This window comes from Ixodes scapularis, unplaced genomic scaffold, assembly GCF_016920785.2.
Source record: "Ixodes scapularis isolate PalLabHiFi unplaced genomic scaffold, ASM1692078v2 PGA_scaffold11__112_contigs__length_91849675, whole genome shotgun sequence".
Lineage (NCBI taxonomy): Eukaryota > Metazoa > Arthropoda > Arachnida > Ixodida > Ixodidae > Ixodes > Ixodes scapularis.
Genome location: NW_024609837.1, coordinates 91308651 through 91335246, shown reverse-complemented (window position 1 = coordinate 91335246; position 26596 = coordinate 91308651). Strand labels below are relative to the sequence as shown.

The 26596-nt window shown below is 49.0% G+C and overlaps 1 protein-coding gene across 1 annotated transcript; it reads left to right on the top strand.

Moving 5' to 3' along the window:
- Positions 1-23830, top strand: LOC115327234 (G2/mitotic-specific cyclin-A). The gene is made up of 8 exons (XM_040499882.2): positions 1-449; positions 5008-5254; positions 6352-6497; positions 8497-8720; positions 9667-9871; positions 12302-12415; positions 17243-17376; positions 23551-23830. The coding sequence occupies exons 1-8, from the start codon at positions 231-233 to the stop codon at positions 23597-23599; spliced, it is 1338 nt and encodes a 445-aa protein (XP_040355816.2). The 5' UTR covers positions 1-230; the 3' UTR covers positions 23600-23830.
- Positions 23831-26596: the final 2766 nt, after the last annotated feature.

Sequence of the window (26596 nt, the reverse complement as noted above, 5' to 3'; positions counted from 1 at the left end):
GTCAGTTGGGTTCTGACTGCGCGGTTGGCTCGGGCGTGGGAAACAAATCCACATTCGGACATCAATACGAAGACCGCACACCGGCTCTGGTCAGCCACGAATGTCACCGAAAGGAGCCCCCATGCAGCCGTGAGTCGGACCCACAACGAGAGACGCGAGATTTTCAAACTGACCCGTCTTTCTTTCTGCCCGTGAGCGCAAGAAGCGAGCCGACCGTTTTTTTTTTAAACATGGCGAGGCGTCAAGCTCACGTTGCGTCCGTTGTCGACGCCGGCGACGAAAACTCCAGACCCTTCGGGGCTGCCCCTTCCAAGAGGTCCGAGAACCCCGACAGCAAGATGCAGACCCAAGCTTTGACCAAGAGGCCGGCGCTGACCAATTTGCAGCCCGATTTGGTGGTGGGCGGTGGCAAGCAGGCCGGGTTCACGAAGCGGGATTTGGTTCGACAGGTGCGTTTTTTCATGCCTTGTCGCTTTGTTCCAGTCGTTGACTCCCCTTTTTTTTATTGGTTTCCGGAGAACCTTGCTCATTTTTTATCTTTGATGTTGTCCTTGTTCATAGATCTTCCCGTGCATGAATATGCCTGTTCATTACGTTATCTTGAACCATTTGTAAACCTAACGTGTTGTTCGTCGCTTCTCTGTTGTTCGCGAGATTTTGGGGGCGCCTTGGACCAGGGATCTTTGTCGTGAAAGCTTCGGTTTGCTGTAATTCTGCTAGTGTTTTTCGTGGTAACTCCGGATTATCTTCGCAACATTTATTAAGCGTCCTCGTTTCGCTAGTTTGGTTGTGTGCCTTACGTGCGTTTTCAAAAAGATTTCGTAGATTTTTGTTTTTCTTACCGAGTAAATTTGTTAACAATCATGATACTCTGTGTACTGGATAAAAATATCTCGGGTACTCCTGATTGCTGCAGGGGTGAACATGCTAGGTCGACGCAGCAAGCGTGCTTACATATCCAGCCTGGATCGGCTTTTCCGAACGTTAGTGCTGAACGCCAGAATCTCAGTATTTTATTGTGAGAATATATATTTTAAAAGCTATGGGGATTGGTAAGTACAGTGCTAATCAGACTTGTCTATAACGCGCGAGCGTGCAGCTTTCTCCGGGGAGCGCTAGACTGCTGGCATTCGCGGAAGCTAAGCTAGTCACGTTGCGCAACGTGGAACGGCCCGCCCGAGGGGTATCCTGCCCACTCTATCGCTTGATAAGCGATAAAAGTAAAATGCTTTATAATCTGCTTTTCTTTTTTTTTTTATGACGACATTGTTGATATGCCTTCATGCTTCAGTTTGTTTATTGTTCGAGCAATGGTACTTGCAAAAAGCCTGCGAGCATCCTTCCGCGTTCGCCGCCAGCTGATAGAGTGGGCAGGACACCCCTCGAGCGGGCCGTTCCATGTTGCGCCACGTGACTAGGTTAGTTTCCGCGAATGCCACCAGTCTAGCGCTCCCCGGAGAATCCGCACGCTCGCGCGTTATAGGCAAGTGTGATTAGCACTGTACTATCGTGGACACTGTTAGCTATAACACGGCAGCGGCGGCCGTCCCGTACCCCCAGCGCCCCATAGCAGGCGCCGTCCGAAACTCCGCGCATGCGACGTGCGGTGGACTCGCTCTTCCCGTTTGCGAGCACACCCTCGCTTTGCCGTCTGCTAGGCGCAGAGCAGGCGATGCTACAGTGCTGCTCGTCTGGTACCCTCGCTATAGCGAACTGGTCTCAAACTCATTTTTAACCGGCGATTTGTATTGAGGCAGATTGCCGAGCCATTAGGGCATAACCCCTGTTTAAGATTTTTTTTTTGCTTTGTCAGAAACAGCATTTTTACCGATGTGCGTTCGCAAACCAGTATGAGCGCAGCAGGTGTGATACAGAAATAGACTGTCATACTCCACTTCACCTTAAGTCCGACCGCAGCGTACGCTTCAAAACGACCGAGCCAATCAAATAGCGGCAAAGGTGCAACGTCACGGAGTGCATCACCGGGAAACCAAATAAAGTGCAAAAAGTGCTTTTGTCGCTGCTTGGTGGGTCATATCGTCTCGTAGCGAAACGGATTATAACTGCAAGTTTGTCTCATAAAAAAATGTATTCTACCATGATGTTACATTTAGTATACGATGAATATCCTTAGCCAGCGGAGTCAGGGAATCAACCGTGGGCACCTCTTACGCGGTGGTTCGCTGAACCATGTTCAGCGAAAATTGGCGAGCGCTGTGGTGTCGTCTGCTCTGTGCCTAGCAGACGACAAAGCGAGGGTGTGCTCGCAGGCGGGAAGAGCGAGTCCCCCACACGGCGCATGCGCGTAGTTCGGACGGCGCCTGCTATGGGGCGCTGGGGGTACGGGGCGGCCGCCGCTGCCGTGTTATAGCTAACAGTGTCCACGATAGTACATGCATCATTTACAAGCCGGTAGTTTTTGGTGCGAACTGCCTTTCCATTGTGCTAACACTTCCATGCTCGTTTGCGTAAAATCATACCTGTTCCCTTTTTTTTAGATGTTTTTTGGCAATGCAAAATTTGAACATTCGTCAGCTTTCCGGTCATAGTGCTTTTCGCCGATATCTGTGACAGTAACTTTGGAATGGGTGGTTTTCTATGTCCACCATTTCTTAAACATTTTTTGTCTTTTTTTTCTGATTTAAGACATACATAGAACCACTCATGCAGCTTCTCAAGCAGTTTGTTTATCTATCGAAATTGCCCAATTTGTGAGGTAAAGACCCTTGCAGTTCACCTGGCCTCTTTTTGAATTCTGGTACATATGCGACGTTGTGCTCTCACCTAAAGGGAGAAACTGACTTTCTCCCTTGGCAAGAAACTGAGAGCCTGAAGACTTAAGTTTTCTGTTCCTAGTAACCCCCCCCCCCCCCCTTTCTTTGTAATGCTATGTGACCTTGTTAACCTAATGCTACAGAAGACTGCAAGTGAGTAGTATTAACTTGTTGTTGGCCTAGTTGGTTCATGATGCAGTATAGAGGTTTTTTTGCGCGACACAGGGGACAATTACAAGCGAGTAGACACGGACAAGCGCAAGAGTAGTATGTTTACATCAACTAGAAATAGAATAGAGTTTCCTCAATGTCAAAATGATGACATTTCTGGCTTGGTCAGAGTTCTCATGTGCCAAACACAAACAGTAAAAAGACTATAGTTAGCAAATGTAGATGGTGCAGTTTAGAGCCACTGCATTTTTCAAAAGTACTGTATACCATGGCGTCGAATTGAGCTGGAGAAATTTGGCTTTAGATTTCTTTAGGTAAGAAATCTTATAGGCTGTCATTGGCCACCATCCTCAAGAAGCACTAAATGGCGTTTCTGAGATTGTCTGTTCTTGGTGCATGCTCCTTCCACGAGAACTTAGCATCCCAGAAATTGGGAAATTATGCTTGTGCGATGTCTATTTCCCTGCTAAAAATGTGATCGAAGTTTGTGCCACCCCCCTTTTTGAGCGGCAAAATCTGGAGCACAGAATTCAGCGGAGGTGCTGGTGGCGCCTTTGCTTGCGATTGGCTGGCGCCTCTGCTGAATTATGTGCTCCAGATTGTTCTGCTCAGAAAGGCGAGTGGCGCAAACTTGGATAACATTTTTAGTAGGGAAATGGACTTTACAGGAGCATAATTTTTCGATTTCTGGGATGCTAAGTTATCGTAGGAGTTATCACCAAGAACAGACAATCTCAGAAACGTCTCTAGTGCACCTTTAAATCCGGTGGGGAAAGGGGGGTTATGCAAAATATTTACACACTCTAAACAACCTGCGATTTCTGACTGTTCATAACGTAATGTGGGCATTTGAGTGTTAAATGAACGAAAAGGTTCGCTAGGGCTACTGTTGAGTGGTCCACAGTCCGTGGGAGGTTGGGTCTTTGTTCTCTGACAAAGTTTGCCTACTCCAATGGCGCAATGCGGGCATTTTGAAACCACCGATGGTGTTGAGATGCACGTGTTTCGCTGCTCTTGAAACATTGTCGCTCTCGCGATGCCGATGCTGAGTGTCTAGACCCGATGGCTGCTCCCTAAGGGCAGCCAACAAGGGTAAGAGAGGGCATGACCGCGTAGCCTCCACAAGCCATGCTCCCTTGACGCCTCTTTCTCACTTTCCTCCTTACTCTCCTCACTTAAGCCCAATATGACCACGTGACCATAACTAGCCTTCGTCTAGCCTTCGATTTCATAAAACTTACTGGACGGAGCGTGCACAAGCCTGCAAGGAATCCTGCAATCAACGATCTCACACGTGATATGCCACTCGTACCAATTTCCAGAGGGATCTACGATCAAATTGGCCACATCGTTTAAACTTTTTATGACTAGGCTTCACCAATATTGCAACGTGCCCCCTCCTAGTACTTATAACCTCCTTGGCAGCCAACCTGCTTGGCTCTGGTCTATGCTCCTTGCAATAATTAAGGAGCTTCTGTGATCTGCCGCCCAGACATCCCGTACACAGAATGTCTTAGTAATACATATGCGAATCCAGCCAGCACCACGTCGAGAAGTCGAGTCGTGGTGCCACATTGCACCGCGACTCAATCCCCAACGTCGCTGCAGTCGCTGGCAGATAAAAAACGGCGTGTCTTTGAATTGCCAGTCTTCGAACACGTGCTTCATGCCTTCTGCGTGGCTGTGCACGCGTGCTGCAGGTGTACGAGTTGTCGAAGGTAAGGCAGTCGCGCTGGAGTCGGGACAACTGGAGCTTTTGATTGTTTACGACACGACTACACTCATTCCGTGTTGCGAGACACCGAGAAGTCGCATGCCCAGGTGATCCCTTGCGGCGTTCCCACCAAACGTGGCGGAACGGTAGCCCAGGAAAGTTAGCCACCGTTCCAGAACGGCTGCACCAATCTCTTCTCTGCCTCTTTTAAAATGCGTTCCGGATTAACGAAGGACCCCCGACTCTCCGCGTGGCTCTAAAGCGACTCCAGTCCGGGGTATACGGTGCCCTTCTTCGGTCGCTTTGTCGATCGATTGAATCGACGGTGGCAACAACGTTCGAACGCAGCAATCCAACGCCCGGCGGTCGGCCAGACTGAGCTGCAGAGGATCCAGTTTGTGCCCTGCTCCACCGAGCTTGGAGATCTACGCAGAGTCGTCTGGCGCACGGGGGTCGCAAGTCGACGTCAAAGCGGCTGTCCCCGCCGTTGCTTCCGACGAGGACGACGAGAAGGCTCCGCATTCCGATGATCGGGGGGCGTCCGGCGATGTCTGCTCAGACTCTCCAGACTGTGGAATGGAGTGCGAGGCCGCGGGTGAGTCTGCCTTCGCGTCGCATACTGTCGGCGTTGCGGCTTTTTTCACAACTCCTACACATCATTTCACTTATTGCGCTGTGGTTAGCCCCATTGGCTCATGGCATAAGGAGCTTCCGTATTAAATAAAGCTGCCCTAAAGACGTTCCTGAGATCGTCTGTTCTTGGTGACAACTCATACTACGGGATCGTAGCACCAGAGAAATTAAAAAGTATGCTCGTGTGACGTCCATTTTCCTACTAAAAATGTGATTGAAGTTAGTGACATGCCCCTTTCTGAGTGGAAAACTCTAGAACACGGAATCCAGCGGAGGCAGCCGCGTGACGATGAGCGAGTGTCAGCCAGGCCGTGTGCCCGTCGTCACGGCTCCGCTGGATTCTGTGCTCCAGAGTTTTCCGCTCAGAAAGGGGCATGTCACTAACTTCAATCACATTTTTAGTAGGAAGATGGACGTCGCACGAGCCTACTTTTTAATTTCTGTGGTGCTAAGATCCTGTACAATGAGTTACCAACAAGAACAGGCGGGCGGATGCAGGAATTTCCTGAGGGGGGGTCAGGTGTTGGTCAGCGTACCATATGTTTTGGAACCCCCTTTTCCTTGTTTCACGCCACATTTTTACATATTCAGAAATCAAAGGGGGGGGGGGGGGTCAGGGCATCCGGACCCCCCCCCCCCCTTCCCCCCCTCTAAATCCGCCCCTGAAAACAGACGATTTCAGAAACGTCTTTAGTGCACCTTTAAAGTAAAAACAGCCTTGTTACCTCACGTGTGCAGTTTTTACACATTGACAAGTGGAGCCTCCTATCTGATGCACACCTGTTCGGACATTTGCATAGAACGCGACAGACTAGGGCAGGCGAGGCTTACTCGAGGAGTCGCGGCGTAGTTGGTCACACTGAATGTCAAATGCCCGTATCGACCTTTACTCGACGGCTCTTGCGACTCTCTTCGTCGCCGCTCTGAAGATGGTGTAATGCGTGGGCGAAACAGGAGGCCGGGCGCTCCTGCCAAAACGTGTTGGGGACGGCACTTTGGTTCCACCGACGAGCGGACCCACCGCCGTCTTCCCCTCTCCCCAACCGGGGAACCCTGCAGACCGTGGACCCTGGGGCCCAGACTCCCCCATGGTCCTGGACGCGTCCCTGCACACCCTGGGGCCCATGTCCTACATGGAGATCCGGGACCTGGAGGCCAGCTCGGAGTACGCCCAGGACATCTACACCCACCTCAGGCAGCAGGAGGTGGGTGGGCTTCTTTATGTCACGCCGCTGCTGATACGTCTTGCAAAAGGACGTGTTGGAAGCATACATATGTATGAAGTAGACTTGCTCCATGCACGCACCATACCTCTTGTACGTTGTACGGGCAGTGTGACTGCGGCCTTGCGGGATGGGGCCGCTGCTTCGTTTTGGAAGGGCTTCGCCGCGGCTGGCGTGATAGAGCCGCCGAATGGGCCGCTTTCTCCACCGGGGTCGGTTTGGTAGTGAATCTGGGTAATCTCCGCTGGAGGTTTTACTGTCGCATGACTGGCTTCGTGGGGACGAGGTACCTACAAGAAAAACTCGACGTCTACTGTTTTCTGCTATGTTGTCGAGGCTAGCGTCTCTTGTGTTGTGCTGCAGCTCGGCACTGCTGCGAGAGTGCACGGCTTTGTCTTGCATCTCGTTTTCACGCGCCCTCGTGCAAAGACGACCGTCTAAACGCGTTGTAAACGTAAATGAGGTGTAATGTAATGTAAGATCAAGGAACGCCGATTCAGTTGTACGATTTTCATCTTCTTCCTTTATCATCTCATTTCTGTTTTGTCTTTTTTTTTTCTTTAGACGATATAGCGCTCGAGCGAATGGCTTTTACGGTGTGCGAGCACTCGAAGATGCGCCAGCCTCGACTCTGCAGGGCAGCATAGGTGGCTGTGAGATTGGCAAATTGCCTGCCATAAATAGTGTCAATAGTGAGAGACGGGCTAGTTGATACGTCATTCCTTTTGACAGAAGTGCCACGAGACATGGACAGAAAGTAAGAGGCCTTTTTCCCCTCACCTTCCTAGTCCTCGCCCTTTCTCTTTTTGCCTGGCGTTGCCTTCGTCTGCACTGCAGACAACTAGTGTCATGGAGTACCGGTACTTTCCGTTCTGAGCCAATCACGTCGCCAGAAAATCTCGCTGGGAGAAATACCTGCATTCAGCAGCGAACCGCCCCGGGGAACATTCCACACTCGAGGAAACCCCAATCTGGAGATTGATGCAGTAAACTGGTCATCTACCAACCTGGGAACAGTGGAAGCCGTGAGTTGTCGGGGGAATTCAGCGATTCCGTAAAAGCCGGGGATTCTCCACCTCGATCGGCATCGGTCGGGGAAATTGTGCTTCCCTTTCTCCGAGTGACTGCAAACAGTGAGCGTCTTGTGCAGCACACATTGCTTACGACTCCGATTGAAAACTAGTCTTGGTGGAACCCGAATTCTTGCCTCTCGAAACTCTGGCACCAAGACTAACTTGTCTGCTTGCACTTGCACCAGTGGGCTTGCCCAGAGGTTTATTTAACACTGGACATTTATTCTACAAAAAATGTCAGACTGATAAGGTAACAGGTTTTGTTTAGATGCCCCAGTGAGGAGGTTAAAGAGCCCCCGTTGGGCTCAGAGGATATACAGGATGTGCAGGAAGTGTATGGCTTGTAGTTAAGCATTGACAGAAGGCTTAGATCTGCTAAAATGGCACTTAAACCGAGGAAATGTTTCGCTCGGGGGTGGGGACGTTCGAGGAAATTGGGGAGTTTGGAGAGTCTTGGAGGAACCCCCTACATCCCCCAGAAAGGCATTTTGGGAACCCAGAGTAGTGACACCGCATTCCCCGATTGTTTCGCAAAGCATAAGAGCAGTTGACTATACCTACCACTCGAATTGGGACTTCGCGAACCTTGGATACGGCGTCGAGAGGCTCGGGCAAATTCGTCTCGCTCAGTCGCGGAACCGCTTAAGCTGCTCCGCAACTTCAGACGAAACCTTGCTTGACCGTCAACGACGAGTTTGAGCACTTGAACGAAACTGTCCATCGTGCAGGCTTCCCACAAGTCCTTGAAAGTGTGAACTCTGAGCCGTCATTTTCAATGCCTCGTAAGTTGAAAAATATAAAAAATGTTGCGGCACTGTACGAAAACGTCAAAGGGTGCAGGACCTCAAGCACGCCTTCACCACGCGAGTCTCTCACGGCTTTCCTCTTCTCTCCCCGGCTGCGCGAAGGAGAAGCTGACCCCGAAGCCGACGTACATGAGCAAGCAGCCGGATATCACGTCCTCGGTGCGCGCCATCCTCGTCGACTGGCTGGTGGAGGTGGCCGAGGAGTATCGCCTGCACCCGGAGACGCTCTTCCTCGGCGTCTCCTACGTGGACCGCTTCCTCTCCGCCATGTCGGTGATCCGCAACAAGCTGCAGCTCGTCGGCACTGCCGCCCTCTACATCGCCGCGTGAGTGGACTCTTTGTACGTGAGAGCGAAGGTGGTGACGTCACGCTCGTGCTCCGATCTTGATTACACCCAACACTGATGCATGTTCTTTCTTTTTTTATGGTTAGGGCAGCTTTTATGGCACAAGCCCAATTTATGTGCCCCAAGCATCGGTGATGGAAGTGCTGCGCCAAATTGCATTATGAATCCTGGTACTTCTTGTGCCAGAATGCCATTTTTGCGAAGAATTGTGCCGCACATGTGCCTAGATGGGCCTAAATCAGAAAAATATTAATGTTTTATTATTGGTAGGCTTTAATATTTGGGGAAGTAGAGGGAAAAAATTTTACAAATACGAGTTTCACGGCGTCTCTACACACCGTATAGTTTGCCTCGTCTTATGTCAGAGCACTGGCGAAGGCTCGAACACCCGCAACCAAAAAACACTCGTATTACAAGTGCAAGGCACGGGGCTATTGATTGCGCTTGACTGGTTTCGCCGATGAAAGCACAGGTACAAGGAGATGATGAGCGCCACAATGTCGCGCTTTGAAGCGGCAAATCAACTGGGCAGAGCCGTTGATGCTGGGCATCGACCGCTCTGGCCGCTTGATGCACTGGCTGGTTAATCGCCGACTTCTAAATTTCCAGTCGATTTCGGAGACAGTCTTGAGAAGCCTGTTGCAAAATACTAAGATCGTTGATTGCAGCTACTCGTACTCCTGATAAGAGCACTCGGTTATCGTGTGTGCCACATGCCTCCGTGCCGTGGCACTTGCACCGCTTGCGTCAGCCTTCACTGCCTGTCATCAGTGTGCGCACGTCGAGTACGGAAGCTCTTCCGAACGAGCAGTTCTGGCACGACTACCTCGTGCGGCCAGAAGACTGCTTCTCTTTTCTCTCTTACCCTTAGTAAATGCGCCATTTGTCTATAGACCAATCGGTGCGTCTGACGCGGGCGCTGCAGGAAGTTTGAGGAGATCTACCCGCCGGAGGTGTCGGAGTTTGTCTCCATCACGGACGACACATACACGAAGCAGCAGGTGCTCCGGATGGAACAGCTGGTGCTCAAGGTGCTTTCGTTCGACATGGCGGCCCCCACCATCTACTACTTCCTGCTCCGCTTCGCGGAAGTCGGCAAGGCCCCGGACACCGTCAAGCACCTGGCTCATGTGAGAGGCTTTCTTTGATTAGGTGCCGCCTTTGTCACCAAAGGCCGGTGCGCCCTCTTGCGACCGCTTGCGACTTGATAAATTACGACCTTGCACGATATCCTAATGGGGAACTCGAATGGGTTCTAAGATTGTCTGTTGATGATGACGACTCAATATGCGGGCCCAAGTCATCCTAAAAAGACCCGAAATTACGCTCGTGGGTGACAGATTTTCGTATTAAAAATCTAACCGAAGACTGTGACACACACTTTTTTCTGCGCCTTAAAGCAGACACTGGGGGCTCCGTCGGTTGGCATTTTCACTAGAGCCTAGATTGAAGAGAGGATTCATTTTAAACCATGGGTAGTGTTTACAATTCAATGGTGATCACCTCCTGTGATGATCGGTTGCAGGCGCGCTGTGTTTGCGGGTGGCGAGGAGGAAAGGCGGAGACGTTTGCAGACGATAGACGCTTATGTCACCCCCTTGCAGCTCGTTTTGCCAATGTGGCCCATAAACCACGTCACCCCGATCGGGCACCCAGTGATTTATTTCTTGTCAAAATATAGTGCTTGATGCACCTAAAGAGCACTATTACAGATATTTGTGATTTCACGCAACTCCCTCTTTTGATTGGTCCAATCTTATGGAGGGGGTGGAGACCGGAAGATGCCCCTCCCTTCCTACTCCCCGAAGAGGAAGTAGTCGTGGTGTATTTTTTGCTGGTAGTTTACTCTGACATCTTGCCATCTACAACTGGTCATTTTTATTGAACACTAGGCCATTAAAAACAAGCGTCTACGAAAAGCACGGGAGTGCCCCTTTAAGACAAGAAAATACTGGCACCACCTATGAGACAACTTTGGAACTCATTTCACTGCAGCGAAGGTTTTGCAGTATTTGCGGTGTTTAATTTATTGAAACGGTCGTTTATGACATTACCGTAAAGTTCCGAAAGAACGCCCACCCAAAATCAAGAGATTAATGGTGAAAAACAGGGGCGGGCTATCTTTGGGGACGCCACAGCAAAACTTCATCTAAAACTGGCTACAAACCACGTGATGCAGGAACTGGTAAGGCAGATCGTGAACACCGCAAATTCGAGTGTCGCAATGCGATAAACAAGCAGGAATTCGCTACAAACTCCTGTGTCACGGGAAAGTATACCGAAGGTTGTGGACGCAGCAGATTCGCGTTTCACGGTGTTAAGGTCCCGCGGAAATCTGCCGAGAACTCTCAAGGGAACGAATGCCGCAAATCACGGACGTAGCAGATGGAAGCTTTATGGTGCGATAAACCCGCGGGAACCCGCTACAAGCCTGTCTGTCACGGGAAACAATATCGCGCGCGCAGATCAAGGACAAAGAGGCAGGAACCCGCTACGAACTCGCATGCTACGGGAACAAATCCCGCAGATTGTGAATGCAGCAGAATCGTATTTTACGATGCAATATAGATGTGGGACCAACTCAAGTGGAATCGAGACCGCTATAAAGTCGCGTGTCACACAAACTATAAACAGCTATAATCTCGCTGGTGCAGCAAATTACGCGGTTGATGCGATTCCTGTCTGACATTGCGTGACGTCTGACAGGAATCGGGGATGGGCAATGTTTCGGAATTTTTATGTTGCAGATATTTACCCCAAAAAATGGGATGGGCGATCTCTCGGGGGCGGGCGTTCTCATAGAACTTTACGGTAAGGTTTTCAAGCCAGTACGGAGAGAAAGTCAGCTTTTCGCAGAGGATTTGTGGTGACGTCAGAACGACGCCGGGCTCTGATTGGCTTTGATGGAAAGAATAGTGGCTAGGCCTTATGCTAGGTGCCTTGAGGTCTACCCTCTATATTTTTGCATTAGCCAATAAGAAATCGTCGTTCTCACATTATTGACACCCCTGCAAAGAAGCAAACCAACTTGCGCTCTGCATAGCAAAAGAATGATGTGAATAAAAAAATGGGAAATGTTCAGAAATCGCAAGAGTTCCACAGCTGCCCGACAGATGGCGCCGGGGGCGCTCTTGCACGGTAAGGGACCCCAAGAGGTTGTGCTTTGCATAACGTGCTCTTCACATCAGTGTTTTGTGGACGCATTTTGCCGGTCTATGCAGTTGTCTGCTACGCATTTTATGACGTAGATTTTATGTAGATTTTGCCGGCAATGCCATGGAGCTGCGAAAATCCATTTTCGTCGTTTAGGAATCGGAGGAGTGTAGCAGTTCAGCCATTTCAGGAGTGAGAATGAGCTCCGTGTCTCCACTCCTGGGAGTTGACAGGCATAAACTAATTCCCCGAAATTTCGGCGGGGAAGAGAGTGCTTGTTCCACAACACTGGCCTAAAGGGGCATCTACCCGTTCCCTCAAGCGTGTTAATTATGAGAAGTTTGGAAGTGCCTTCTGTGTGCTTTTAAACCAGTTGCCACTCGAGTATTGCGCGGCATTTCTTCCAGTATCTGTGCGAGCTGACGTTCCTGGAGGACGACCCGTACCTTCAGTACCTGCCCAGCATCGTTGCCGGTGCGTCCTTGTGCCTGGCAAACCACGCACTCAACCGATACCCGTGGGTGAGTCTGACTTATCAATCGGTTAGCGTTCTTATTCCTTGTGGTGAACGGCAATGAGGATGTAGCTACAGAAGTAGCGGTGCTAACACTCCCCCACCACTTAAAGGAGCTGTGCAACGATTTTAACGTTAAAAGAACTGGCATTTTCTGCTTTTGATATTGTTCACTGTGTCACAAAAGGCAGAAAACACACCTCCTTTCATCGAAATGTTCGATTCCGCCGCGTAATAGCGAGGCAAAACTTGGAATATTTCCTGACCTGCAGCCACGAGCGGCGGCCATGAGAAACAAGCGGCGTGACGTCACTTGGGTAGTAGTAAAAAAGATAGCAAATTGTGCGAATACCTGCTCGATAAAAGGTAACTTTTCTATAAATCTTGTCGTTCCAAAATATATATAAATGCGTCAAAACCCTGGTATCATCGACAAGACTTTTATTATACGGAGTTTTAGTGGCGTTATCTATCCTAGGTCCACAAAACCGCGAATAGCCACCAGAAGCCGGAGCGGGAGGGGGACAGCGCCGGACGGGCAAGGACGGGTATGGCCGGACCCGGATGAGACTTTCCTCCTTTCACCGTATATTTCGCGGGGCGCCCGCCAGCACGTGGTCGCGTGGTCGCGAGCGGATGAGTTCTCGCTGCTCGCTGATGGCTCTAAAGAGGGACCTTTTCCGGAACCCCGCGCCTACTCAAGTGACGTCACTGCGGACGTGACCCGGAAGACGATGTACGAGTTGAGAGGCGGCAAAAACCTGGATATTTTTCATTTTTTTAAATAAAAACTAGGGTATCCAGTCAAAATCAGTTTTCTGTAGTTCACTGCAGAAGTGTCAGGCATCAACTTTCACAATTATTTAACCAAAGCCCTGAAATTGTTGCACAGCTCCTTTAAAGGCCGACTTCGCGCTTTCCACTTTTGCTGTCCTCCTTTCCTATATGCTCTCCAGTTTTTACCTCGCCCCAACTTGGCTCTTCTCGCAGCTTAGGAGAGGGGAAAGCTAAGAGGATTGTCTTCCCTGCAGTAAACCGAGGTTGTACGTCGGCCTTTCAAGAGACAATGGCATCTCCGCAAAATTACTTTTATTTTTTGCCAGGTGGTTTAATATTGTGTCGGGAGACTACCAACCAGTTCAACGCGCGTTTCGTAAGCTACGACAAATAACGAGTAATAGAGGTAGTACCGTCAGTAGCACAGCACAAAGAAGAAAGGTGCATGTTCACGGCGTAAGAAAAATGGGCAACGTTTTCAGTAAAATTTGTAGCACATTTCGCGTTTTGTTTTATATGAATTCAAGAAAACTTGGTTTGAAACTGTGGAATTTTATTTCCGGAGTTTCGAAGCCTGAATTTCCATGAAATTCAGGCTTGGAATTTAAATTTCAACTTTTGAACCTTTCAGTGTTCAATTAAATGTTCAATATTCAAATTTTTCTACCTATCTATAAAAATATTTTGATGTCTTTGGATTCGTAAGTTTCAGAAAGCTTTACATTTTCGAATTATTCGAAACATTGAAGCTTGGCAGAGTTATGTTGCAAACTTTTCGAATTCTGATCTAGGAGAGGTTTGAACATTTCGAAACCTTTAGAACTGGAACTTTGGGAGGTTCGCGGCATCCCTAAAAAAACATTTGTAAAGCTCTTGAGGGTAACTTTCATTGGTTCGTGCTTGTCGATGCGGACGTTCCCGTTGTAAGTCCTGCAACAGATGCTGCGATCGTAGACTTTGCGTGCGGCCGGGGCAAACACAAAGTGACGTTGAAGAGGCACTCGGGAAACTCCGACGACTGCGGAGATGCGAAACATCTTACGACTACTTCGAAACAAAGTGGAGTGCGGTGGCGGTGACAGTGTTCTTGCAATGCCTGGAGCAATTCGAGGAGAACTCGTGCCAGGATGAAATCATCTGCAAACTTCCATTTAGTCATTCTTTTACTCGACAAATCGGCTGCAAGATGTTCATAACCAAGGTGGGTTTGATTAAATGTACGGTCAGAGTCTACCGTAGTCTTACAATCCACCTTCAAAGTGTTGGCACTATTTTTTTTGCCTCTCTCGCTTTTATCGAATTACCACCATATCAAATTTTTTTTGCTGTCCCCTTGACTTTATTTTAGCTAAGGATTACTGTAGTTTGAGCGCCACGTGACCAGAGAAAAGAGTGAGCGCCACTGAAACCGGCTGTTTTTGGGCGGAGAGAAAACGAATTTCCAGCCAATATATTTCGAGGACACCTACGCACTTATGAGTTGTGGATGCGATAGCATGAATGTCGACCTTCCGTTCCCTCAGTTCGTCTGCGGCGTCATGGCGTGGACGGCCAGATTTTGCTTGGCGACAGCAGAGCACGCGCTCTTGTTAAGTGCCCGTGCCGCGCTGCGCTCGGCCGTGCACCCTTTCTTGAGTTTGCCCGGACGGGCTCTGCGGTCAGGCCCGCACTGCCGCACCTTGCCAAGTTGCTGCGTGCGCTGCGCCACCATGGAGAGGGCTTCTCTTGTGGCGTCCAGGGGAACTACGCCGCACGAGAGCCAATGGGAGCCTCGTTCCTTGGAACTATGACATGTGCCAGCCAATGGGCCATCAGATTTCTGCTACAGACGACATTGGGACGGGGGAAGGTGCCGTTTGGCGCGGCTTCAATGCTGATGGCTGTGGTTCGCTCCATGGGTCCAGTTAATGCTTTCGCATTAAAATTGTGTTATGGGTGGTTCGGCTCTTGTAGGTCATGTTAAAATGAGAACCTCAGTGAGCATAGATACCCTGCCGCCCTCGTACAGTAGTTAGTTCTTCATTGTACTGAGAGCAAGACTGCCTTTTTAATGCTCTAGCTGTGACGTTCCATGCGAGTGTTTGTTTTGCATGTTGTGTTACTCACACTCTAGTTTAGGTGGGCGGTTCCTTGCCCACTTGCCCGATTGCGCAGCGGGCAAGCGGCGCGCTTGTGACTTTTTATGCAGACCTTCATGAGCCATAGTTTGGGCATAAACGCCATTGAAGTCTGTTGTGCTTAAAGGGGTACTCCCACAACATTTTTTTCAGCCACCCGAGCTAACTCGGTTCTTTGAATCGCCGGTCTTTTACCCCCTCTGGCATACTTTTTTGTATCGCAAAAGTCAAAATAGTTATTGTGAAATGAGCAAATGAGGGTTAGGTCAAACACAACATTCAACATTCATGCGAGGCGCACGAGATGCCGGAGAGTTATCAAAGCTGGAGGCGGAACAACTGAAGCTGCCCCCTGTCCTTCTTACTCTTTGTCTGCTACTAGACATTGATTCGTCGGTATCGTCCTAGAAACTCTCGCACTTGGCAAATGACCGCATCTTCCGCGCTTCCTCTGTGATCGCATCGCCCGTCACGGGCAGCAGCCGATCGCGCGCTTCTGCGACGTACGTTACAAGCTTGACCTCTAATTTTGGAAAGCATCTGGACCTATCCAGACTTTGGCCCTCGGAAGCCACTCAGTTTGTTGCCATGATTAAGCCCCTCTGCCGTTGCAGACGCTGCTGGAGCACCGCCCGTTTTGACGGGTCGAACTTGCGTCCAGCAGCGCTGTTTTCGGTCGCTTTCGTATGAAGTATGGGCCGTAAATGAGCACCGAAAACCGAAGCTGCCTGGATCACAACTGTCAGTAGAAACTTGTTTGGCTTTCCAGCAAGCTTCCATGACCTCGACTTTCGATCAAACGATGTGCGACCGTGCATTTTGCGAAAAGCGGGGGAGTGAAGCTGTTCCATGGTCGTCCCGAAGGGGCTCTTGCGTCAAGTGCCGTCACCCTCGTGATTCAAGCGCGTCCGTTCACCGCCGAACATTCAGGCTGGTTTGCGAATGGAAATAATACTTTTTTGTGCAATAATGAAGAGGAAAAGTTGTATAATGAACGTCCAGAATAGCGCAATGCTACAGGTTCAACCGGCTGAACTCGAGCATTAGTGTTCTTGATGTCACAGTTGATTCATTTTTGTCGGCTGTGGAATGCTTTGTTTCTACGACTCGACCTACAATCGTGTAAATGCAGTACAGTATGCCAAGCATGTTTCATGCTGCAGCATGGGTGGTTGATCGCGCTTCCAGAACATTTATTCGATGCCATGAAACTGCTTGTAATCAGTGGGAACCTATTCTACATACCACAAATGAACCCCTACCTGCCGTTTGCGTCACTTTTTCATTGTTGCCAGTAGAAACTTTCAGTCTCAAAGAAAACCGAGGACCAGCATTGTAAATTTAATAAATTGGCGAAAATGTTTTGGCCAGACAATTTGGTTAATTCGGCAGTGTTTGTTGCGTGGGGGCGGTGGTAGTCCCCAGGAAGAAGGAACAAGTTTAAAGATTAAGATAACTGTTTATTATGGAAAAGAAAGGTTTGTCTGAGTCAGTGGTACCGGTGGAAGCAACTGAAAAGAGAAGAACGTGGGCTTGGAGCACTTTGAGGCTATGGCAGCGGGCGAGGGCGAGGCTAGTTTATGAAGTGAGGGGTAAGGTTACAGCGGCGGCGAACAAGTCTGCTGCCGGGGCTTGCGAGCAGAGTCGACTTGGCTGGTGTTTACATTTGGGCGACGGGTAGAACTGAGGGCAAGGAGAATGGACGGTGGTTTGAACGGCGAGGGCTCGTTGGCTCTAGAGAACTCGGGTTGCGGGGAGCAATTCGGAAGGAAAGAACTGAGCGGGGGCGGCAGAGGGGATGGAAGAATAACAAATGGCTACGGTTAACATATGCTCAGAGTTGAGTCAATTTTGAGGCAAATCGGGGACTATGAAGAAAACGCAGGAGTGCCCCTTTAACTTCCGCAATCCATACGTCTTTTCCTCCTCATTGCGTGCAGTCCTCGGACCTGGTCCTCTACTCTGGCTATAACGTGGAGGACTTCAAGGAGTGCATCCACAGCCTGCACAGCAGCTTGTGCAATGCTGGCACACAAGCACAGCAGGCCATCCAGAAGAAGTTCGTATCCTCCAAGTGAGTCTACTGCACTGCATGCCTTTTTGTTCTGTGCTCCCTTGTGAGCCCTCGAATTTCATTGTCAAGACTCCTGTGACAAAAATGACCATGTGGGGAACATCGATTTAAAACTTGATATCTTGGCCTTGTCTGGCCGCTTGTTTCGAGAAAGCAGCAATGATTGACGGTACTTCGGGCATGGTGTGAAACATCCTTTGCAAAAATGGGAAGACGTTGGTGAGAACATCGGAGGTGGCATTGTTGCAGTCATGCAGTATAATCACTGGTAGTACCATTGCGTTCAAAACGATGCGGTTCTACTTCCTTTGGCAACTCCCAAGTCCCTTGTAGTTTTACAGGGAGCTGTTAAGGGCTAGTTTCCCCAGCTACCGTCATCTATGAGCAATGGCGGCAACCTTTCCAGCCTTTCCAGTGTCATCCTTGAGGTACAGCTTTGCTGGTCTTCCTTCTTCACCAGAGTGGAAAGGCTGAAAGTTTTTCAAGTTTATTTAGGGGAACCCTTGTATGGTATTTGAGGCAGTGAAGAGGCATATTACTCGGTGTTCAAGCAAACTTAAAACTGCTGCACTCTGCTAGCCCCCTGATGCGAGATAACCAAATGCAACATTCTTCAATAACTCTATCGTTCCTTTGGCTTTTCGCAGCAGCTGTATGGTGATAGTGCCAGGCGTTGCCATACTTTTATTTATATCAAATTCGGGTGGTCAATCGTCGGCAATTTATTTTGCCAGAAAACTGGCAATAGTGTTTCCTACCTGCCAATTCTTCCGAATTTTTTGAGAAATGTATGAATTGGGACCAACTCTACAATTTTACAAATCTTGCTTCAAATTTTACAAAAATGTGATAATTTTCTTTTCTAATTTTTTTTTTTTTTTTGTAAAAATTGCGGTATATTGCACCGCCACAAGAGCGCGATAGGTACCATCCACGGCAGCGTCGTGGTTTTTACTATTTGTCTATCCCGTGGCCACGGATCCAAAGCCAATCCAAAGCCCAAAGCCTTTGTTCATGTGTTTGGCGGCGCTCGTTGTTTCGACGTGTTGTGCCTCGCTGTCTTGGCCAGTTTCGTGGCCAGGGTTACCAGATTGTGCTATTAATAGCCAAATTGGGCTACTTCTTTTTTTATTTGGCGTCAAAATGTGGCGGTTGGCTATGTGGCTATTTTTGGGCTATTTCAAATCATGACGGAGAAAAATAATTCAACATGACAAACATTAAGACTGCGGGCAATATAAGGGGACACGAAGACACAGAGGTCTCTATTATTTATTTTTCTTGTGCTTGCTTTAGGGTAGAGAGATAAAAGACACTTTAGGATGGACACAAATCAACAGTCCATTTTTTACGGATTCCTGCTTTCAAGGTTTTCTGTGAAGATGTGTAGGCATGACGTCAGGACCACGGCTTTGACCTAGATTCAGTTCTAATGGCATCGCTTCTGTATTCATTGTGGCTTATCTTATGCCTCCAAGTTCACACAAAAAAGGACCTTGCCCCTGCATCCTCCTCCCTGACCTTTCTTTTCATCACCCTACCATTTCCTAGGAAAGAGGTGGATTGGGAGGCTACATCTAGGTCAAAGCCGTGCAAGGGCAACTCTTCGATATTGATGAAACGAGTAATCATGCCGAATTACGCATCACCCGAATGCGCGGACTGGGAAACGAATGTGCTTCATGTACGTGCATGTGGCTTCGGAAGTGTTTTTCTGAATACTCTTGAACAGTCCTCGCTTTGCGAGAAGGACAGAATTGCGCTCTTGGAAGTATGTCGGAGGTTTGTGATTGCGTGTATCAAAAGTGTGATGAAACGCCTCCCTGCGAACATGCAGCTTCTCAACGATTTGTTGTTTCTCAAGCATGGCAGCATCACACAGTTTTCTTTTGACAGTTTTTACAAAGCGTTTTCGCCTTTTATACAGACTTCGGTGATCTCGGCCATAGAGTCCGAGTACAGGCTTCTCCAGACGAATATCAGAGATCTGTCTGATGATTGTTTAGAGCTATTTGGGAAAAATGTAAGGGAGGCAAGAAACAGCTCCGGGGCAGCCATGTTCCCGTTGCTCCCTGCGCTTGGCACCGCGCTTTTGACACTACCCATGTCAAATGCCGCCGTTGAGAGGGTGCTTAGTTAGGTGTCCCTCACGAAGTCGGACCTCAGAAACAGATTGTCCCATTCGACCCTGGAAAGCATCCTGTTTGTGAAGTTCGCATTCCTTGGGAAGAAAGAGTGCTGCAAGGACTTCAAGCCCACAGAATTTTTTGTGCGCTTCAACTCGTAACTGATGTATGAGGTCAGCCAGCCCTGCACGAGCGATTGTTAACTCTACGTGACTGTACAAACTTGTCAATACTTAAAAATGCCGATACTTTTTTGTGTGTGTTTTTCCAATAAAATGTTTCATATACATTTCAAGATGTTGCTGTTCTTGGAAGCTTCTTCTACACAATATATGCAGATGCAGTTCCGGCTCCAGTTCCTACTTGCGAGAGCATAATTTTGAATTTTCTGGACCCTGACACTCAGCTGGATTTTGGCTACTTTTTGGCTATACAAATTTTTTGCATTTGGCTACTTTTGGGCTACACCGTTTGGCATTTTGGCGGTTTGAGCTAAACCTACCTGGCAACCCTGTTCGTGGCAAGCAGTGCGGTGTCTTTGTTGCACGTATATTCATAGCATTTCCCTAGTCGCGTTGGCTTTGCAGCCGAATGGCGCACTCCAAGCCTCAAGAGAGGTACTTTCAGGTGTTCCTGAAATCCTACATGTTGGAATTCCCGTGCTTCGTGCCGTCCAAGAAGGGAGAGAAGTTTGCATTCTGTCACACGTGCACGTGTGATGTAAGCGTCTCGCGCGGTCGCAAGGCTGACATTAAGGTGCACATCGCTTCGCATAAACATTAGGGATAAGTGCCTGCCTCTTACAACTTCCCCCACGTCTGCGGGAGTTTTGCGAATTTGAAAGTCCACAGTTCGGCAACTATGGTGTTCGCATTGCCAATTTCTGGATGGTGCGCACAGTTCAGGTGGTGGTTCTCCTCCGGCAAGCACCGAAAACTTTCCGGCGCTTTTCCGCCCGAGCGGCCAGGCGGGCGGGAGCCAGACTGTATCCGGTGTCATCACCTCCGAAATGGGAGGAATCAGCGAGAAAAACTGAGCAAAAGAACAATACAAATCCGAAGTCTCTATGTGGCATATATGTGGCCCTGCGGATACGGAGAAAGGCATTGTGTACAAGATCCCCTGCCAGGACTGCGGCTCTTCGTACATTGGGGAGACCGGACGCAAGAAGATAACCAGGATGAAAGAACACCAACGTGACGTCAAGTATTCCACGAACGCCACCCGTCTCAAGACGGAGCTGGTCGACCACGCGTGGACCACAGGACACACCTTTGACTTCACAGCCGCGACGACCTTGGCGAGGAAGGGCAGGTGGGGCCCACGCAAACTACTTGAGTCATGGTTCATTCGCGGAGATAAGACGGCGTGCAACAAGAACCGTGGCCCCCTCCCGGAAGCTTATATGGACCTTCCCGATAAATAGGACTGCCTTGACCGAAGCTCTCTCATTCCTGTGTATGTAGTGATGATGCCTCCCGCATGGGAGGCGAAACGTTTAACGAAGCTGTTTTTCTTGTTATGTGAAGTCGGTGTTCTTATTTTAATCGTGGCAATTTGAGTTAGTTGGTTCAAGGTCGTAGACCAGCGCCAAAAAATAGACGGGGACAAAAAGTTGACGTAAATACTGGCCCCGAGTTGCACCAGTGTTTACGCCAGCTTCTTGTCCCTGTCTGTGATGTGAAGTCACTTGAGCAGACAATACTCGAGCCAGTCCAAGCCATTGGGACACGGGTGACGCGGCAGCAGCAGCAGCAGCCTCGCTATCGGTGTCTCGACGCCAAACGGCGAAGTAAACTGCCACCGTCTGGCGTTCCATGTTCAGTTGCTGAGGGTAACGTGGTGTACTGCCGGCACGTTTGTGGTTGCCGGTACCACCGGCTCGGTCTTGCCGGCGATTGACCACCCGAATTTGCCATTTGTGTGGACACTTGGAGAGAGTGTGCAGTGACATACAGTAGGCTCGCAAACGTTCAAACTCGGATATGCCATACTTCTGGTTAGTTTGAACTAAATTTAAAAATTTGGGTTGTCTCACTCTGTTTAATGCAATTTTTAATCAAATTTCATAAGCCATTTAATTATAACGGCGTTTTCATGCAATTCAGTATTTTTTTTCTTGCTGCCCCCATTGAGTGTGCTTCTTTCCAAGCATCGGTGCCTTGCGGAGAACCAGCACCTGCGGAGCTTGTATCTGCGGGTGTTGCTTTTCCGCAGTGCTCCGGTGCTCGTTAAGAAGCACTCTCAATGGGGCTAAAGCAGAGGACACATGAGCAATGAAAGTGCAGCAGTTTCAATAGCAACATGAACGGACGCTGCGACGAAGCGGCATGCCATAGGATCGGCGTGCGCGCAAGTTGCCATGTAAATTGCAGTGCAGCGCCTGTTTTTACCGCTCGTGCGTCCCCTGCCTGACAGTCCACAACAGACACCTTTTTTGCTAGATGAACAAACTTAATTTTGTTTTAAGGTGTCACGTGCTGTCTAAACAGTCCACGATAAACATTTCTGAGGGGTGAAATAACTTGTGCTGTATGTTTCACCAGTGTTTTATGCATGGCATACCTGCTTATGATTATAGGCCCATGTGGAGGAAATCATAAAATATTTGCATTGTATGTCTAGCCATTCATACACCAAATTGTAATGTTATCTTGCATCGTATTTAGATGAATTTTTGATAATTCGAGAGAAATTCGGGGCGTCCTGGTGCTTGCATTAATGAGTCTACTGTAGCTTCCAAGGTGCCCGATTGTGTGAATGGCATGGCAGTGACTAGGAATGCAGCTGCCTCTTTCCTTTTGGTAAATTGCCGCTTCTCGTTGCACATTGTTTCTTCCTGCTTCAAAAATGCATTGCTTGTGCATGTCGTTGAAGTGATCGGTCAGGCAGGGCCTGTTTATGCAGCAGACAAGCAGGAACGTTTGAAAGAGCAGACGACAGTTCAAATGATGAGGCGCCCGTTTGGACTTCAAGACTCGCTGAACGTAGTCCGCAGGTGGTCCGTACAGCTTAACGGTTTGCCCGCGTTCATGTTCTCGACTTCACGACTTCTCCTGGGCTAGCACAACAGCACAGTTTGTGTATGCTAGCTGGACACATTCTTTGTCTGGTCTTTGTCAGCGTAGCTGAGCTGGTGTAAATATGGCTTTATAAACAAGCTGTTAAGGTTGGCTTGCACTGCTTACGGACGAGTGACAGCTCTCGGGATCTGTTGCGACAAGCGAACACGCCAGTGCCGTCCTTTGAGTAGCTGCGGAATGCTTCCCGTTTGCATAAAGTTGCATTTTTTTTATTTGTGCATCATTTTTTCTTTTCTGGCTCGAAAAACTTTTGGAGGTGTTACGAACGACCATGTCCCATTGGTGGTAACATCCATTTGACGTTGCAAATACCACAAAGCCTTCGCCCTGGTGAATTGCAGTTCTGGAGCTGCCTCATTAATGGCGCCAGCGTGCCAGTGCATTCAGCCGCCCCGTTCACCCGCTCTGTGTAGCTTGGTCGGTGTGGTGTCTGGCTGGGATTGTTCCTTGTTCCATCCCCATCCGAGAGTAATCTTTCATTTGTGTTTTAATAACGGGCCTATGGGCTTCATACAAGTTCAAGCTACGTGGAACAGTCGACAGTTGGAGCAGTTTTAAAATGGGGTATAAACAGATTCTGCCTTAAAAATATGGAGCCCTACTTAGACCTACACCGTTTCGGTGCTGCCTGCCTTCCCGAGTACAAGCACGCTTACTGCCGAATGCACAAACCTTGCTCTAATCGAGGTGACCCTTCACTTCCTCCAGGAAAGCGAGATGGCCGGCGCTGGCCCATCCCAAGGGCGAATAAGCAGCCTAGGTCGCCTGTTCGTCCTAGCGATTGGCCGGCGCCGGCCCTCGCGCATTCCTCGAGGAAGTGGAGGGGCGCCTCAATTGGGGCGAGATTTGTGATTTCGGCGCCTAGTTCAGTGAACGTCCCTTGGATGTCCAAAGGAATCGCGGAACAAAGTGTGCTGCTAGGATTCTTGTCGCTCACAGCGCCTTTTGTTTTTCCTCCACGCCAGGTTTGACTGCGTCGCGAATATGAAGCCTGCATGCACGCTGCCCTTCTAGCGGACGACTCCGCGCCACCACCACTGGTGCTCGAACTCAACACGAACAAGATATTTTAATTGCATGCGGAACAATAACGTACGTCAATGGTGGAAGTGTGCAATTTTATGTATTGTGTCATTGTGAAAAGAATGAAAGTCGCCACTGCTGTTGCAAGATTTTAAATGAAACCCATCTTTTTATTCTTTTTAAGCCAGTATCTGTCCTGTTCAATAAATGTCCTGAACCAGATTTTGTTGGTCTGCATTGGTGTGTTTTGAATGAATGCGATTGCTTCAGGAGAGTGTGCAAGTCTGTGGTTTACCTACTCCCCAGCCGGCCTCTCACGAGGCTTACAAAGGAGGCATGTTTTTAGTTTGCGATTTGGGCGAGATGTTTGTACTCCGACATGGGGCTAAACTGCCATTGTGCTGTAAACGAGTCTACGGCAAATGCAAAATATCTCCAGGCAACGTACACTCCGGTGACCTGAACTAAATATAACGGAAAAATCTTTCTCGCTATATTTAGCGTGAACATTTCCCAGCTAAATTTAGAGGGAAAATGTTCCCGCTATCTTTAGCGTGGAAACGCACCATAATGCAAAACGCGCAATTACGCCGACGGCGCCACCGCTCAAGTCGGAAACGGGCACCTAAGAGCTGCGCTCTAAAAACAACTTTATTTTGATTGACGGTCAAGTTTAAATATTCATATTTGGTTCACAGTATGAGCTTTTACATTTCCATACTTTTAATTAAAGCACTAGATCTCTTATTGCTAGAATGATTATACTCTTTTTGGAAAAGGATTTTCTTTAATATCATTACATTAAATATCTTTGAGAGTAAACTCTATTCGGGCACGAACACCATAGAAGTTCAGCTTTCACGTGGAGGAGGCTATACATATGTCTAAGAATCGAAAAGTCGGCCCTGATTGAACACAAAACTTTACTAAAACCAGCATTTTGTTTATAGAAAGTCACGTGGGTTTGTCTGCTTTGTATTTTGAAGATGCTTGCCCCACCCATTCTTGCTGATGTTGGTTTGTGTATTGCAAGCATACCGAATTCCTCACTCCTTTCACAATCAATGTCCACATGCTGGCAACAAAATGACACTCGAAGAAAGCATTGTCAGCTCGGACTCGCTCAGCAAAACCGTGCAGGAGATTGGGTGAAGGCAGAAGGCACCACTATGCACTTAGTGCCTTTGAGTGTCCACCACCACCAGTAAAATCAAACGTAGTGGTGTGGAAACTTCAAACAGGCCTTTCATAGTTTCATTTTTTTTTTTTTTTGCAGCAACTTTCGTTTTAGAAAATCTGTTATTTCAACAAATCACCGAACGCATTCTCCGCTGTGGATGTTTCGGAGCTGAAATTTAGTGAGGAATGCGGCTAGATGTTTATTTTTCTATTTAAATGAAGTTTCTATTGCCAAAAACTAGTCTTAATGAGGAGAAAGTGCCCCGTTATGTGGAATGCTTTTCAGATTGACATTTTGCATAGAAAAAAGACGGATTTTACGGTAACATATAGATAGCCGCACCCGCCATGTGTTGCAGGGGGGAAGAGGGAAAGGGAAATCGGCTCAACCAACACCTCCTAGGAATAAGGCCGTAGCGCTCCGAGTGGGTACCTCACAACGTCCGAGGAAGGAAGGCCATGGCGCAACTACATGAGAGAAGTTCTGCTGTCGACGCATATCGGCGTGAAAAAAAATATTTCTTCTCGGGCGGCGCGGTAACCTTCGTGCACGTTTATTCGACATTAATACACGTTTCAAAAACGCAGTCTTGTACAATTTATTATATATATAATATAAACGTAATATACAACGCCTTACCAAGGTTTAAAGGGAAAGGAACCGAAAAAAAAATTACACCATCTTACCGAGGGGAAGCATGGGGTGATGCGGAGCATCGCGGATCGTTATTAGCGGTGTTATTAACGGTGTTAGTAACGTTGTTGAACTTCACGGTCCCGAACTTCAGGTTCTGCTGCTCGACGTTCACGAACCAACGCGGCTTCCCGTTCTCGAAGGTCGGGTTCCGCCGCTCGCTTCGTACGTTTACGTTCAACTTCACGGTCCCGAACCTCAGGTTCTGCTGCTCGACGTTCTCGAACCGCCGCTGCTTCACGCTGTCGTAGTTCAGCATCCGCCGCTCGACGTTGACGAATGGACGCCGCTTCTCGTTGCCGTAGTTCAGGGTCTGCCGCTCGCTTCAAGCGTTTCCGCTCAGCGTCGCGTGCCCTTCGCTGCGAAGCTTTGTCTTCAGTGGACGTAGCGTTGCTCTTAGTTTGTGGGGTGGTGCTGACGCTTGCTTGCGCCAACCCACTAGCTGACGGGACTGTTGCTTCCATCACACTTCATCGGAAGAACGGAGTGAAGTGGAGTCAACAGCGGTGAAGTGAACGCGCGCAGCGCCCTACCGCTGCTTATATTCACACTTGAAGGAAAGGAGACTAGAGGAGGAGAGTTGCGCATGCGCGCGCAATGTGAGTAGAAGCGAACGCACGAGAAGTGCACGCAGCTGGTAGAGAGAGAGAGCGGAGAGAGTAACGCGCAGCTGTTGGAGAGAGGGAAGGAGGAGAGTTGCGCATGCGTAGTGTGAGTGCGGACTACGACGCCGCGGGACATAGACCCGAGCAAGCGATGCTCCGCATCTAAAAAATCCAGTCATCACCCCAGGGAGGGAGCGCACACGACCAAGAGATGGGGCCTGTCGTCCCACACTGCTGGTGCTGCTCTCGTGTGTGTGTGTGTGTGTGTATGTGTGTTTGTGTGTGTGCGTGTGCGTGTGCACGCCCGCACACGCGCGCCCACACACGCGCGTGTGCGCGCGTGTGTGTGTGGGGGGGGGGGTCTTTTTGGTCCTCCCACCCGTCGTTTTTTTTTTTTTTTTTTGCCGTCACCGCAGTCTCGGGTAGTTTTTTTTTGTGTGTGTGTGTGTTTGCTTGATACTACGGCATTTGCGTGGATTCGCGAAACAAGACCTGATACGGTTTTAATAA